The sequence below is a fragment of the Bos mutus genome, unplaced genomic scaffold (genome assembly GCF_027580195.1).
Source record: "Bos mutus isolate GX-2022 unplaced genomic scaffold, NWIPB_WYAK_1.1 CTG292, whole genome shotgun sequence".
Lineage (NCBI taxonomy): Eukaryota > Metazoa > Chordata > Mammalia > Artiodactyla > Bovidae > Bos > Bos mutus.
The window spans coordinates 82,028-96,418 of NW_027219787.1; the positions used below are offsets into that span (position 1 = coordinate 82,028).

General features: G+C 42.4%; 1 protein-coding gene and 1 pseudogene across 1 annotated transcript; one reads left to right on the forward strand and one right to left on the reverse strand.

Annotated features, from left to right (window-relative positions):
* Positions 1-4,616: 4,616 nt before the first annotated feature.
* On the forward strand, positions 4,617-6,032 carry LOC138986948 (zinc finger protein 724-like; annotated as a pseudogene).
* Positions 6,033-8,903: 2,871 nt separating this feature from the next.
* On the reverse strand, positions 8,904-14,125 carry LOC138986949 (vomeronasal type-1 receptor 4-like). The gene is made up of 4 exons (XM_070366924.1): positions 13,689-14,125; positions 13,363-13,529; positions 9,413-9,532; positions 8,904-8,989 (listed from the first exon to the last, which is right to left on the reverse strand). The coding sequence occupies exons 1-4, from the start codon at positions 14,123-14,125 to the stop codon at positions 8,904-8,906; spliced, it is 810 nt and encodes a 269-aa protein (XP_070223025.1).
* Between the last annotated feature and the right edge of the window lie 266 nt (positions 14,126-14,391).

Below are 14,391 nucleotides of genomic sequence, written 5' to 3' on the forward strand. Positions count from 1 at the left end.
CATGTAGCTAGTTACATCTTGTTTATTAAATGATTAGCCTCCATTTTGTAACCATAGAAGTCACAATTCTCGGATCACTGTAGCAGACAAATGAATATTGTTGTCTATGCTTGTAAATCTGTATTTTAATTAAGGTCACACAGTGGATTGTAACAGGTTTTATTCTATGTGTGATATTCATATATGTTAATTAATAAAATTGAATGGTTTCTGGTGATAAAGTTGATGTGTAATGAATGGTTAATGCACCACCAACATTAACCTCTCCCACCTTCTTTAAGGCTACGGGGGAGAGATTGTGACAATAAACCATTAGGTAGCACAGAGGGATGGCATCTGTAAAAATTAGTTTCCTTACTGGCCTTAATCCTCAAATAATGTCACATATTTTCCATAATTTCTACAATGTACCTTCCCCCGCCCCCTCTCTGTAACTGCAGGGACGCTGTGATGGTTCTAATAAGAAGGACCATACAGAGTACTGTTGAGAGCCTCCCTGACTGCTCCGTGCTGTTGCTGCCTCAGCGTCTGTATGGGGAGCAGGCAGCCTGCAGGTCCTTGAACTCACACCAGCCAGTCCTGTGAGCACCTCCACTAGATGACCCCGTTCCTTGAGACCAGCAGTCTTGCTGAACCCCAGGGTCTACTGCACAGACCCCCCTTCAATGACACCCTCAGAGCTCACCAGAATCCTGCTCCTCTTGGTTTGAATAGACCCATCCACGCTCAGCCTGGGGAGCCCACAGCACTTCACCCAGGGTCCCTTAGAAAGGCCTGAACCCCAAGTACTGGAGCTATCTCTGCTTGGTTCTAGCCTGACCTCTCCAAGAAATTCCTGACCTAAACCCTTCCCTCCTGAGAGGTCTCAGCTGTGCTGAGTGTGAGGGCTGAAGCTCAGGGCTCCTGAGTGTGGGTCTTGGGGAAGAAGCATCAGAACAAACAGGGAGCTTGCTGAAGACTCATTTCATGGCCCCACCTCAGACCTGCAGATTCATAACCTCTCAGAGTGGGGCTCTGACCTCATGGGATTGTATACACTGAACTGGTTCAGAAAGAATCTTTGGCCAAGTGGTTTTCCACCTGTTTCCCATCAGGGTCACGTGACCAGTGGTGAGCGATAACCTCCCCGGTGCCCTTCCCACAGAGTTCTCTCTCCGTCCTGTGGGAGCATCAGTGTGGCGTGTAGGAAGTGCTCCAGGGGATTCTAAGGGGAGGCCTGGGTTAAGGACGTGGCTCCTGGTCCATTTGTGAGAGCTGAGGCCTGGCTTCAGTCCAAGCAGAGGCAACAACTTCTGCTCTGCATGAGCTTTAAAGGGGCAAGTCAGTGCAGCCCACACACCCCATGTTAGCAGAATTTGGGGGACTTTATATGAAGAAAGAAGAGTAGACAACAACAACAAATTGATAGATTGGTCTCCACGGAGGAGCTGATTGTCCTGAATCTCTCCTGAGACAAAGGACAGGAGAGGTTGGCGTTTTCCCGCTTTTCAAGGTCCTTCTGCCTGTGAGGGTGTTGGGAGCAGGCGAAGGAGCTGTGCTGGCACCTCTGAAGGTGTAATCTCATGACGCTGAGGTGATTCCTCCACAGTCTTGATGCGAAAACGACCCAGGGCAGCAGGAAGAAGAGGAGGAAATGGCAGCTTCTCAGGTGAATGTCCTGATCCAGGTTAGAGGCTGTGTCTGCTTTTTCCTCCTTAAATACCCTGGATTGAAAACATACAACTCTTTAATTCTCTTTTTCTGATATTCTTGCCTGGTGAGGTGGTTTTTGACTATTAAATACTGTTTTTTCTTTTATTTTTATGGGTCACAATCAGGCTCTTCTCTCTCCATGAGCCTCTTCTCCTTGTCTGCCTCCAGGCTCCCTACAGGGCATGAAGCATTCCCAGTGTGAATGAACAACTTTCAGTTTTTCAAAATAGTCCCTTTTCGAAAGACCGACAAGGGAAGGCATTGATGTGCAGAATTTCTGTTGGGATGGGGTGGGGTCGCAATGAGTCAGACAGGACAGAGGGACTGCAATGAACTGAAACAGGATGACCTTAATGGTCTAGAGTTCCTTAGAGACTTTTGACAAAAATCTGACTATTCTCTGCATTGGTAAGAAAGGTCTATTATTTAAATGTGCTGTTAGGGATGCAGAACTGGGGAGGTATTTTTGGAGTAAAAATGCAGAAAAGTGAAATTTTTTCAAGATACATTGACATTTCCTTATTTTTGCCGAAAGTACCTGAGCAGTGACCACGTGTCTTCTTGAGTGTTTCTCGCACGTGACACCAGTTTATCCCATAACACCTCATGGTCACCAATTCGGGTGTTTTCTGCTAGATTCCCACACCATCAAGTTCCATTTTTGTCTCTTTATCTTTAATAAAATCCTGGCAAGATGTAGTGAGGGAGGTGCACAATCCAACACAGCTAAGGTGGAAACTCCATTTCCTCCTAGTGTCTCTTTGCTGCTAGTTGGCTTTGAAATGTGAACACGCAACAGTGTTCAGGAGAGATACTGAGTTTTGTAAGGAGAGGTTTCCATCAGTCAAGTCAGACCCTTTTCGCTTATAGGTTATTACGAATATTGAGAATAGTTCCCTGTGCTATGCAGCAGATCCTTGTTGGTTATTTTTGTGTATACTAGAGTGTATATGTTAAACCCAAAGTCCTAATTATGTTCATTTTTCTAATGAGCAGGTCCCCTTTGGAGGAAAGGAAGAATCCCGGTGCTAGGTGTGAATGAATGAAGCGGATGACACAGGTGAGAGGTCCAAAGACCACAGAGGAAGCCAGACATGTTCAGATGGTTTGGGGAGGCCCGCTTCACTAGAATGAGAAGCCTGGGTTTATGTCTGCCAAAGAGGGACATGACCGGCCCCGTTCTTCTGCTGTTTCATCTCCATCTTCTTCAGCTCCAGTGGGTTTTCCCTCAGTTTCACTGAGAGCCAAAACCTTCCTCCTGGTCTATGAGGACCTGCATACTCTCGGTGCTTTGGGGGACCTAGGAAAAGCTGCTAACAGTTCTGACAAACTCTGCCTTAAGGCCTTTCCAAATTTCCGTCTCTGCCTCAAGTCAGAAAAGAGTTGTGGAGATCTGGGATTAGTTGACAAAATTCCAGAAATACTTGGAGCAGGTATATGCTTCCTGCTTTCTAATTTCCAATGGAAACTTCAAACATGGCTCTCTGAAGTTCATTCTCAGTCCCTGAAATCATAAAATGTAACCCCCAATTTCTACCTCCCAATTTTTTCTTCTATAAACAAATTTTAGACATTTTTAAGTGCATTTACCCCAACTCATCAGTGCTAAAACCATTTAATATATCTATTAACTCACAGAAATATTTTTTACTGTTCTTTTATTTTGTATTGGAGCATAACCGGTTAACAATGTTGTGATAGTTTCAGGTGGGTAGCAGAGGGCCTCAGCCGTCCATACACATGTATCCGTTCTCCCCCAAACTCCCCTCCCATCCAGGCAGCCACGTAACATTGAGCAGAGCTCCCTGTGCAGGACAGTAGGACCTTGTTGGCTCTCCATTTTAAATATAGCAGTGTGTACATGGTGATCCCTTATGGAGAATTGATATTTATTTTTCTTGAAATGTTGTTGGAATTTTCCAGTTAACTCATCTACTCCAGGGATTTTTTTAAATTACTTTTTTACTCTTATTAATAGTTGTAGATGTGTTATAATTTTTTAATTCACTCATGCTAACATCTAAGGTGTTCTGTGTTTCTCAAAATTGAATCTTCCTTGGAGGTATTCAACTTTTTGGTATAGTATCATTCATCATAACCTGATAGAATTACCTTTTCTTCTATGTAATATATACAGTGCCATTATTTTTACTTCTGATCTTCTTTGCATCTCACCTCTTATTAATATAGCTAAGGGTTTGTCAATATTGTGTACAACTGTAAAGCATATTCACTCAAGGTACTAAGTGGGATCTTCGTTATTTGTTATCTTTCAGCGATATCTTCTCATGACACCCAGGGTTTGTTCCCAAAGAAGCCGTGCATAGGAGATTCATGTGTAATGTGCTCAGAAATTCTGAGAGCTCTCAGCTTGGAAATGTGTACTTAATGAAAGACTGGGAAAGTAAGGGGGGCTGTGAAGGGCCAAAAGGATGTTGTTTTAGATGTAACCAAATCAGGACAATTATTCATGATGAAAACATGATTGCCAAAAGAAATTGAGGATATGCATCAAATTGGGGAAAATTCCATTTGAAGTCAATAAGTTCTGCAGAAAAATATGTTTTTGTAAGCAAGAACCCACATGATTTAAAAAAAAAAAAACATATTCTCTGGTGTGAAATTTTGAAAACATGGAAAGTCATCTAGTCTATGCTACAAATAATCACTCAAACCAGTACAAATATAGGTTTGAATTAAACAGTCAGTCATACATGTCTGAGAGCCAGAGATTTGAAAATGAAGGAAGAAAATCTCACTATGATCAGTTTGAGAGATCCTTTAGTGAAGGCTCATTATTTTTCCACCAAGAAACATTTTCTCCCTATTCCAATATCTGTAATGTCAATAATAATGAGACAGTCTTTATCCAGCTGCCGTCATTCAATGGGTATCATAGTACAGATAATGCGGAACAACCTTCCATGTGTAATCCCACGAGTGAGGCCTTAAGCGAGAGCTCCAGCTTCAATAATTACAACAGTATTTATGATGGAGCCAGAATCTACCCATGCCTTGAACCTGGGAATCACTTTGACCAAGACTCAGGTCTCATGAATCATCAGAGAACTCTATGTTCAGAGAACCACAGTGATGAATGTAGAAATGTCTTTTATCAAAGCTCAAATCTTATTACAGATGGGAATATACATATTGAAGAGAATAATTACAAATTTAGTGAATGTGGTCAAGTTTCTAACCAGTCATCAGAACTTACTCAACATCTGAGTATTCATGCTAAGGAGAAACACTGCAAGTGGAATAAATGTGGGAAAGTCTTTCCTCAATTATCAAATCTAAATAGACACAGGAAAATCCACACCGGAGGGAAACCTAACCAATGTGCAGAATGTGGCAAAACCTTCAGCAAGCCCTCAAGCCTTACTCAACATCTCACTGTTCATACTGCAGAGAAGACTTACAAATGTCCAGAATGTGGCAAAGCCTTTAATCAGAGCTCAAACCTTAATCAACATAGGCAAATCCATACTGGGGAGAAACCATATAAATGTCAGAATTGTGGGAAAGCCTTTAACCGACGTGCAAGACTTAATCAACATCAGCGAATCCATACTGGGGAGAAACCATACAAGTGTAAAGAATGTGGCAAAGCTTTTCTCAGTTGCTCAAATCTTAATCAGCATCAGAGAATTCATACTGGGGAGAAGCCTCACACATGCAGAGAATGTGGGAAAGCCTTTAATAGTTGTTCATATCTCACTGTGCATCAGCGAATTCATACTGGGGAGAAGCCTTATAAATGTACAGAATGTAACAAAGCCTTTAATCATCACTCAAACCTTACCCGTCATCAGAGAATTCATGCTGGGAAGAAACTATACAAATGTACAGAATGTGGCAAAGCCTTTAATCAAAACTCAACCCTTACTCAACACCAGCGAATTCATACAGGAGAGAAGCCTTATAAATGTACAGAATGTGGCAAAGCCTTTAATCAAAACTCAACACTTACTCAACATCAGCAAATTCATACAGGAGAGAAGCCTTATAAATGTACAGAATGTGGCAAAGCCTTTAATCAAAACTCAACACTTACTAAACATCAGCGAATTCATACTGGAGAGAAGCCTTATAAATGTACAGAATGTGGCAAAGCTTTTAATCGAAACTCAACACTTACTAAACATCAGCGAATTCATACTGGAGAGAAGCCTTATAAATGTACAGAATGTGGCAAAGCCTTTAATCAGAGTTCAAACCTTAGTCGACATAGGCGAATTCATACTGGGGAGAAACCATACAAATGTAAAGAATGAGGCAAAGCTTTTAATTGCCTCTCAAATCTTACTTGCCATAAAATAATTCATACTGCCAAGTAGTCTTACAAATATAAATAATAGGACAAAGCCTTGAAGTGAGCTGTCACCTCACTCAGCATCAGAGAGCGTGTGCTGGAGAGAGACCCTACAAACGTAGTAAGTGATGAAAGAGGTTTGTCCTAAGCACACACATCAGAAAATGCCAGAGAGTTCATACTGGGAAGAACACTTAATGCTGTAAAAAATGTACAAAATGAATTTAAAAACTCAGGTCTAAATAAATATCAGAGAATTCATCAAAGATAGCATTCAGTCAATAACCCTTTTCTGGTATTACTTTAAATCAGGATATTATAGAAAATAATCCAAAGTTAAAACACTTAGAAAAATTATTTGTTACTTGGACCATAGGATCAAGGCAAGAGATGTTGGACAACATAATTATTATCATTGTATCCTTATTCATATTGACAGTATGTGAAAGTGAAATTTAATATAACTCAACTTTCAAATTACTATGTGCTATACCTTTAGTGTGTATGTGAATATGCTTTTTTAAAACTAATATTCTTGATCTTTGCTGCCTCAAAGTTAAACAAAACCCTTCTATAATAGGTGGAAATAATTTTTATCTACTTTTTTATGTACTATTAAGGATCCTCTAATGTGAAATGTACAGTGGAAGTCTAAATGGAGGTGATGATTGTCATTGTTTAAAACATCCCTCTATGTCACCGCTAGGTAAGTGTTCAGAGAATAATTCTTTGTATTAAAGTAAGACAGAGAGTCGAAATTTTAAATAGTTGTGCCAATGGTTTTTTATGGATATAAAGATGGCAGCTCACTGAAATCCTGATGTATTTTTATAACAGCAATAACTAGAAGTCATGAATTTTAGTTGACATGGTAACAATCAGGAAATCTTCACAGATACCCAAGAAAAATACATGTAACCTTTTCCTGAAAGGTCATGTAATTAATGTACATCCTTGTTTACTAAATAACTGCTCTCTCTGTTTTGTAAACCATAAATATCACATTTCTCTGACCACTGTATCACAAGAACAAGAATGTTTCCAAATGCTTGTAATCTGTATTTTGATCAAAGATTATAGAGTAAACTTTGGAAAGTTTTATTTAGATTATGTGTGAACTTACTATATGTTAATCAATAAAAGTGAACGGCTTTTCATATATTAAACTTGATGTATATTTGAAGAAGTGTTCTCATCAGTAACAAGCTTCCAGGTGGTTCAGTGGTAAAGAACCTGCCTGCCAATGCAGGAGACACAGGAGATGTAGGTTTGATCCCTGGGTCGGGAAGATACCCTGGAGAAGGAAATGGCAACCCACTCCAGTATTTTTGCCATGGGAAATCCCATTGACAGAGGAGGCTGGTGGGCTCCAGTCATGGGGTTGCAAAGAGTCAGACACAACTGAGCATGCACATACATATTCCACCACCAATGTTAACATTAACACAAGCATTATCATCCCCCTGGGGTTTTTTAAGTCGTCATTAACTGATGGTGACTAGAAAGTATCTGTAACACAGTAGGATGACATCTCATGGGGCTTCCCAGGTAGTGCTAGTGGTAAAGAATTTGTCTGCCAGTGCAAGAGACATAAGAGACGCTGGTTCGATCCCTGGGTCCAGAAGATGCCCTGGAGGAGGGCAGGGCAACCCATTCCAATATTCTTCCCTGGAGAAGACAGGGACAGAGAAGTCTGGCAGGCTACAGTCCATGTGGTCACAAAGGGTTGGACACATCTGAAGTGACTTAGGATGCACAGAGAATGACATCTCATAGTAATTCCCTTTTTCTACTGGCCATAACCCTCAAATAACTTGAGATCATATTTTCCATAAATGGTACAGTGTGTCATTTCCTCATTTTTAACTACTGGGACATTATGATGGTTACAATATGGATTGCATAGGAGTATTGCTGAGAGTTATCTACAGTGCTCCATGATATTGCTGCCTTGGCATCATGTGTATGGACCAGAAGCCCATGGGTGCCTTGCTTTGACACCAGTTATTCTCATAAGCACACGTGCTAGATAACAGCCTGCAAGTTCATAAGCAAATGTAAATTCCTCATAGGTCTTCCCCAGCAGCCCTGGTCACCAGCAGTCTTCCTAAATCCCAGGCCCTTCTGTTTTTACTTACTCATTTATTTCTGGCTGTGCTGGGTCTTGGTTGCTGTGCGGGCTTTTCTCCAGTTGTGGTGCATGGGCTTTTCACTGCGGGGGCTTCTTTCGTTGTGCCACGGGGGCTTCTCTCGTTGTGCCACGTGGGCTCCAGGGCACACACTTCCGTAGTTGCGGCTCCCGGGCTCCAGAGCGCAGGCTCAGTACTTGTGGGTATGGGCTTAGTTGCTCCGCGGCCCGTGGGATCTTCCCGGGCCGGGCATGGAACCCGTGTCCCCTGCATTGGCAGGAGGATTCTTAGCCACAAGGAAAGTCATTACTTTTTGGTGAGAATGCTTCAAGTTCTCCAGGCAGCCTTGATGCTGACAGACACCTGAGAAAAGGCTCTGGGACGTGAGGGAGAAACATTCTAAAGCTCTGATCTTGAACATCATCAGAATAAAAGGGGAAAAAATTAGCAGTTGAAAACCACGTCAATAGGCAACATCAGAAGTAGAGAATGAAAGGTTTGTAAACTGTTAATCCAGGGCATTTCAGGAGGAAAAGCAGATATAGCCTCTGATCCAGGACAGACATTTACCGGAGAAGCTGCCATTTCCTCCTCTTTTCCTCCTGCCCTGGGTTGTTTTTTCCTCAAGGTCATGGGGAAGGATCACCTCAGCATCATGAGATAACACCTTCCAAGGCGTCAGCACAGCGTCTTCGCCTGCTCGCAACACGCCCACAGGCAGAAGGAGCTTGAAATGCTGAGAGGGCCCACCTCTGCTGTCCTTCGTCTCAGGAGAGACTCAGGACGATCAGCTCCTCCCGGAGACGCACGTCAAGTTTTCCTTTGCTGTCCACACGGGTTCTCTCCCCGGATTCTGCCAACACGGGAGAGGTGAGCGGCACTGACGTCCCCTGCCGACCCCAGAACAGCAGACCCCGCCGCCCGTCCCGGCCTGAAGCTGGCTCTGAGCTCTCACAGACGCGCCCGAAGCCCCGTGTTCAGCCCGGGCCTCGCCTGGAGCAGGAAGACAAGCAGCGCTGATGCTCCTCCAGGACCAGGGGCCGGAGTTTGCGAAGAGGATCCTCCTGGGACCCCAGATGAGAACCGCTTGCCTAAAGATTTTCTCTGCAGCTTTAAAGTGGATACAAACCCTCCCCAGTCTAAGAAGCTATGAATTAGCCAGTTTGAGGGGAACCCGTGAAATGACACGTTGAACAAGCCCCCTGTGGGAGCTGTCGCTGCTCCTGTAACACCTGTCTTCCGTGGCACTGAGCTGGAGCCATCCCACACCGCACACCTGGGAGCCCTGAGCCGGTGAGGGCGCGGGGCTGGAACCTCTGAAAACACCGGCTCCCTCCGCCTGATGCCCCGGGGAGGGGCTCCTCCTGGGGGCGGCCCTCCGTGGCCTCGAGCTGCGCTTGGGGAAGGGGAGGTGGGAGGCGAGTGGTGCACAAAGTCACATGATGCCCTTGCGGGGGGTGTGTGTGTGGGGGGTGTGGTGAGGCTTGCTCTCCGAGATCTTCCCAAAGTTACCCTGAGTCCTTGGGTCCTGTCTCCCCCTCCCCTCCCTGGGGCCACGTGCTTTCCTTCTCAGTAGCTCAGCCGTGTCCCACTCTTTTGCAACCCTGTGGACTATAGCCTTCCAGGCTCCTCTGCCCTTGGGATTTCCCAGGCACGAATACTGGAGAGGGTTGCCATTCCTCTCTCCAGGGGATTTTCCTGACCCAGGGATGGAACCTGCGTCTCCTGGGTCTCCTACATGGGCAGGTGGGTTCTTTACCACTGAGCCACCTGGGGAGACCCCCTGGGCCCACATTCATTCACAAAATGATTAGCGTTGTGACCATCTACCCGCAGGTGAGGGGGCCTCCATCTTCAGAGACCAGGGGCAGGAAGGTATTTACATCATAGCTTTCTTTGAAAATGAACCAAAGGCAGTCATGGAGGATTAAAATGTTTGTTGGGAAGGGACCAAAGCCTTTGGAAATGATGCCATAAATGTGTATTTGATGATACACAAAGGAAGTAGTGATTAATATTAAGTAAAAAGGTACACTGTAACTGAATTAGCAGATGAAAATTTTTTTTGGTGTTGCTGCCCTATTGTATGTGTGTTTCTACATTTTAGGAATTGTTTGAGGGATTTTCCTGGTGGGCCAATGGTTCAGAATCTGCCTTGCAATGCAGAGGATGCAGGTTTGATCCCTGGTCAGGGAACTAGGCTCCCACATGCCACAGGGCAACTAAGCCCATGCTCCCACAACTAGAACCTGATTCAGTCAAATAAATAGATATTTTTTTACAAAAGAAAAGGATTATGTGGCTATAGTTTGTTCTCTCTCTACTCTTTACCTGATATTTTATCACATCTATAAAGTGCATTAATTGAGGTAAAAATAAAACAAGGGAAACATACCCATTTTCTAAATATTATTTGACAGCATTAAATCTTTTTAACCATGAAGTGTGAATACACCAATAACAATGTATTTTTTTAAGTTTAAAGATTTTTTTAGAGAAGGTTTAGTTTCACAGTAAAATTCAGAGAAAGGTGCAGAAATTTTCATATGCTTCTTATTCCCACATATGTTTAACCTCCTTCTTTATCATCATCTTCCACCATAGGGGTACTTCTGTTACCACTGATGAATCTATAGTGACATCAGTATTTAAGTCCATACTTTACCTTGTAGCTCACTTTCAGGGTTGTACAGTTTGTGACATTGGAGAAACATATAATGACATGTGTCCATTATTAAAGGTTTCCATTTATTTTTGTTTAGTTTTTTTTTTTAAAGGAAACTTCATACTGTTCTCCACATTGGCTGTACCAGTTTACATTCTTTCTAACAGTGATGTTCCCACCAAGGAGGCTTCTCTTTTCTCCAGACCCTCTTTAGCACTTATTATTTGTAGATTTTTTTGATGATGGGCATTCTGTTGTAAGGTGATATTTCATTGCAGTTTTGATTTGCATTTCTCTAATGATTAGTGATGCTGAGCATCTTTTCATGTGCCTCTTGGCCATCTGTATGTCTTCTTTGAAGAAATGTCTGTTTAGGTCTTCTGCCCATTTTTTGATTGGATTGTTTGTTTTTTGGATACTCAGTTACATGAACTCTTTGTAAATTTTGGAGACTAATTCCTTGTCAGTCACATCCTTCACAAATATTTTCTCCCATTCTGTGGGCTTTTTGTTTTATTTGTGGTTTCCTTTGCTATGCAAAAGCTTTTGAGTTAAATTAGGTCTAATTTGTTTGCTTTTGCTTTTATTTCCATTACTATAGTAGATGGATCAAAAAAGATATTGTTGAGATTTATGTCAAATAGTGTTCTGCCTATGTTTTTTGCTAAGAAGGTTATAGTATTCAGACTTAATAATATGAAAACCAAAGACCCTTCTCAATGTACTTTTCAATACTTCCAAGTTCAATGGTACATGGAGTTCAAGGGACTGAAATATTTCTTGAGACATCTGGTACCCATGTTATTGACTATTCTTTAAGAATTCAAGTTTTTTGAATTAAAAAATTGACCAGTAAAAAAAATAAAAGGTTCCCACAAATAGTTTTCATTGTCCAGAAAATCCTCTAGACACAGAATATTCATAGCCCCACCTCTGCCAATCCTTGGATAACACTGAAATTTTAAAAATTAATTCTTACTAGAGTACACTTGCTTTACAAAGTTGGGTTTGTTTCTACTGCACAGCAAAATGAACCAGTCACACATATACATATACCCTCTCCCCTTGGGGCTTCTTTCTGACCCAGGTCACCACAGAGCATTGAGTAGACTTCCTTGTGCTGTAGAGTACATTCTCATCAGTTATCTCTTTTATACATAGCATCAATAGTGTATGCGTGTCAATCCCAATCTCCCGATTCATCTCCCTCACGCCCTTTCCCCCCTTGGTGTCCATACATTTCTTCTCTATGTCTTTGTCTCTGCTTCTAGTTTGAAAATAGGATCATCTATACCTTTTTTCTAGATTCCACATATATGTGTTGATATATGATATGTTTTTTTTTTTTTTTTACTTAAAGCTCAACATTCAAAAAACTAAGATCATGACACATACTCCCATCACTTCACAGCAAATAGATGGGGAAAAAGAGGAAACAGTGATGTAAGACAAGCGTAGAGACAAAGAGAGCAAGCTGGGCAGTCAGGCAGAGAAAGATTTATTATAGGAAAAGAGAAAGTGGCTGACTTTAGAGAGAAGCCAGTGCTCTCTTTTTTTACAGCCAACTCTTCTTATACCTTATTGATGGGAAATTGTGCCCCAAAGGGAGGGGCCCTTAGTGTATCTTTAGCCCACAGCTGGGGTCTTGTTATCAGGGAGTTGAAGGGGTCTCATGGTTGGGGGGTCACATAGTCTTGAGAAACTGGCACCAGCAGGGGGAAACAGGATATCACCTTAAGAAAAAAACAGGATGCCACCAGGGCAATTTGGTCACTGTGACTTCATCCCCTGTTTGTCAGGTCACCACAATGGGCCATTTTTAAACTATACACTATGAGCCCCTTGTGAACCCTAACAAGACACAGACTTTACTTTCCTGGGCTCCAAAACCACTGTGGATGGCAACTGCAGCCACAAAATTAAAAGACTCTTGCTCTGTTGAAGAAAAGCTATGGCCAACCTAGACAGCATATTAAAAAGCAGAGACATTACTTTGCCAACAAAGGTCCATCTAGTCAAAGCTATGGCTTTTCCAGTAGTCAGGTATGGATGTGAGAGTTGGACCATAAAGAAGGCTGAGCGCTGAAGAACTGATGATTTCAAACTGTGGTGCTAGAGAGGACTCTTAACAGTCCCTTGGACTGCAGGGAGATCAAACCAGTCAATCCTAAAGGAAATCAACCCTGAATATTCTTTGGAAGGACTGATGCTGAAGCTCCAATACTTTGGCCACTTGATATGCAAATTGACTGAATACAAAAGGAGAAGGGGTGGCAGAGGATGACATGGTTAGATATCATCACCAATTCAATAGACATGAATTTGAGCAAACTCATGGGGATAGTAAAGGACAGGGGAGCCTGGTGTGCTGCAGTCCATGGGATCACAAAGAGTCAGACACAACTTAGTGACCTAACAATGTAAGATTAGGTGATTATTTCATCTTTATCCAAGGAAAGGAGAGCCTGGGTACTCTGCAACCATGACTCATGAGAATGTAGGGGCTTATAGTTGGGGCAGAGTCACCAGCCACCAGCTGGAATTGTTAAAAAGAGCCAAACAAATGTGAAAGATGGAGGAGACACTGTACAAAGACACAAAGGTGCTCACCAGGACAAGGATGCTCTGGGTGGCTCTAGGTTCGAGGGAGAATCTTGAAGAGATGCCGATCCTATGAATGTATTGCACACTTTGCTTGTGGCTGTCCAAGATGAAAACCATGGAGACACTGGACCAGATCATGAACACCAGACATGAAACAGCAGGAAGTAAAAACCATCCTACATTCAGTAAGACTTTGATTCTATTATGAATCAAACCATAAAAACACAATCCTAAATCTTTCTTCTTTGTGATGTTTCTGTTACTCCATTGATCTTTCATATACCTAGTAAATCGAATATTTATCAGCATGCGCACAACCCAGCAGAGGAAAATAGTGGATCCAATGTACTTGGGAGCTTTCATTTTAAGCTGTCCCCACCTGGAGTTCCTGGGACTGATGGTGATGGCCTGGCAGACCCTCAAGAGGCAGATGCTACCAATGGACACTCCCCTGGCCACTCTTTGGATATAGTAAACAATTTTGCATTCATTGAGAAAATATTTCCACCCAAACACTTCCATTGTCCTTGGGGTTCCTGTAGAGAACATGACCAAGGAGTTGGCTATAAGCAGATACTCAGTGATCAGATCTGTGGATCTTAGCCTGCATCCGGTGAAGTGAAGGAAGAGATAATGGTAAAGAAGAGAGAAATTTCCCAGGATTCCAAATATATTCTGGGATAGGAAGATCAATTCTATTACAAAATCTCTGGTGGCCATCCTTCCAGTTCTCTATGAAGGATATTTGCCTTCTGAGCTAGAGTTTCCTGCACAAAAAAATGAGGCATGGGCCACATGTGTTACACCAAGTGAAATTTAATCTTGTCCACTTATTATTCATTTCCACAGAGATATATTACCTTCTTGTTTTTATTTTACTAAGAGGTTTCCATGATGGGGAAACAGTGGAAACAGTGTCAGACTTTATTTTTTGGGCTCCAAAATCACTGCAGATGGTGACGGCAGCCATGAAATTAAAAGACGCT

Coding starts and splice junctions, on each gene's coding strand:
- LOC138986949 (XM_070366924.1), bottom strand. CDS start 14,125: ATGGCCACCAGAGATTTTGTAATAGAATTGATCTTCCTATCCCAGAAT. Junction 13,530..13,688: donor ATAAATATTCGATTTACTAG/GTATATGAAAGA, acceptor GATCTGGTCCAG/TGTCTCCATGGTTTTCATCT. Junction 8,990..9,412: donor CACCGGCTCAGGGCTCCCAG/GTGTGCGGTGTG, acceptor CCGTGTTGGCAG/AATCCGGGGAGAGAACCCGT.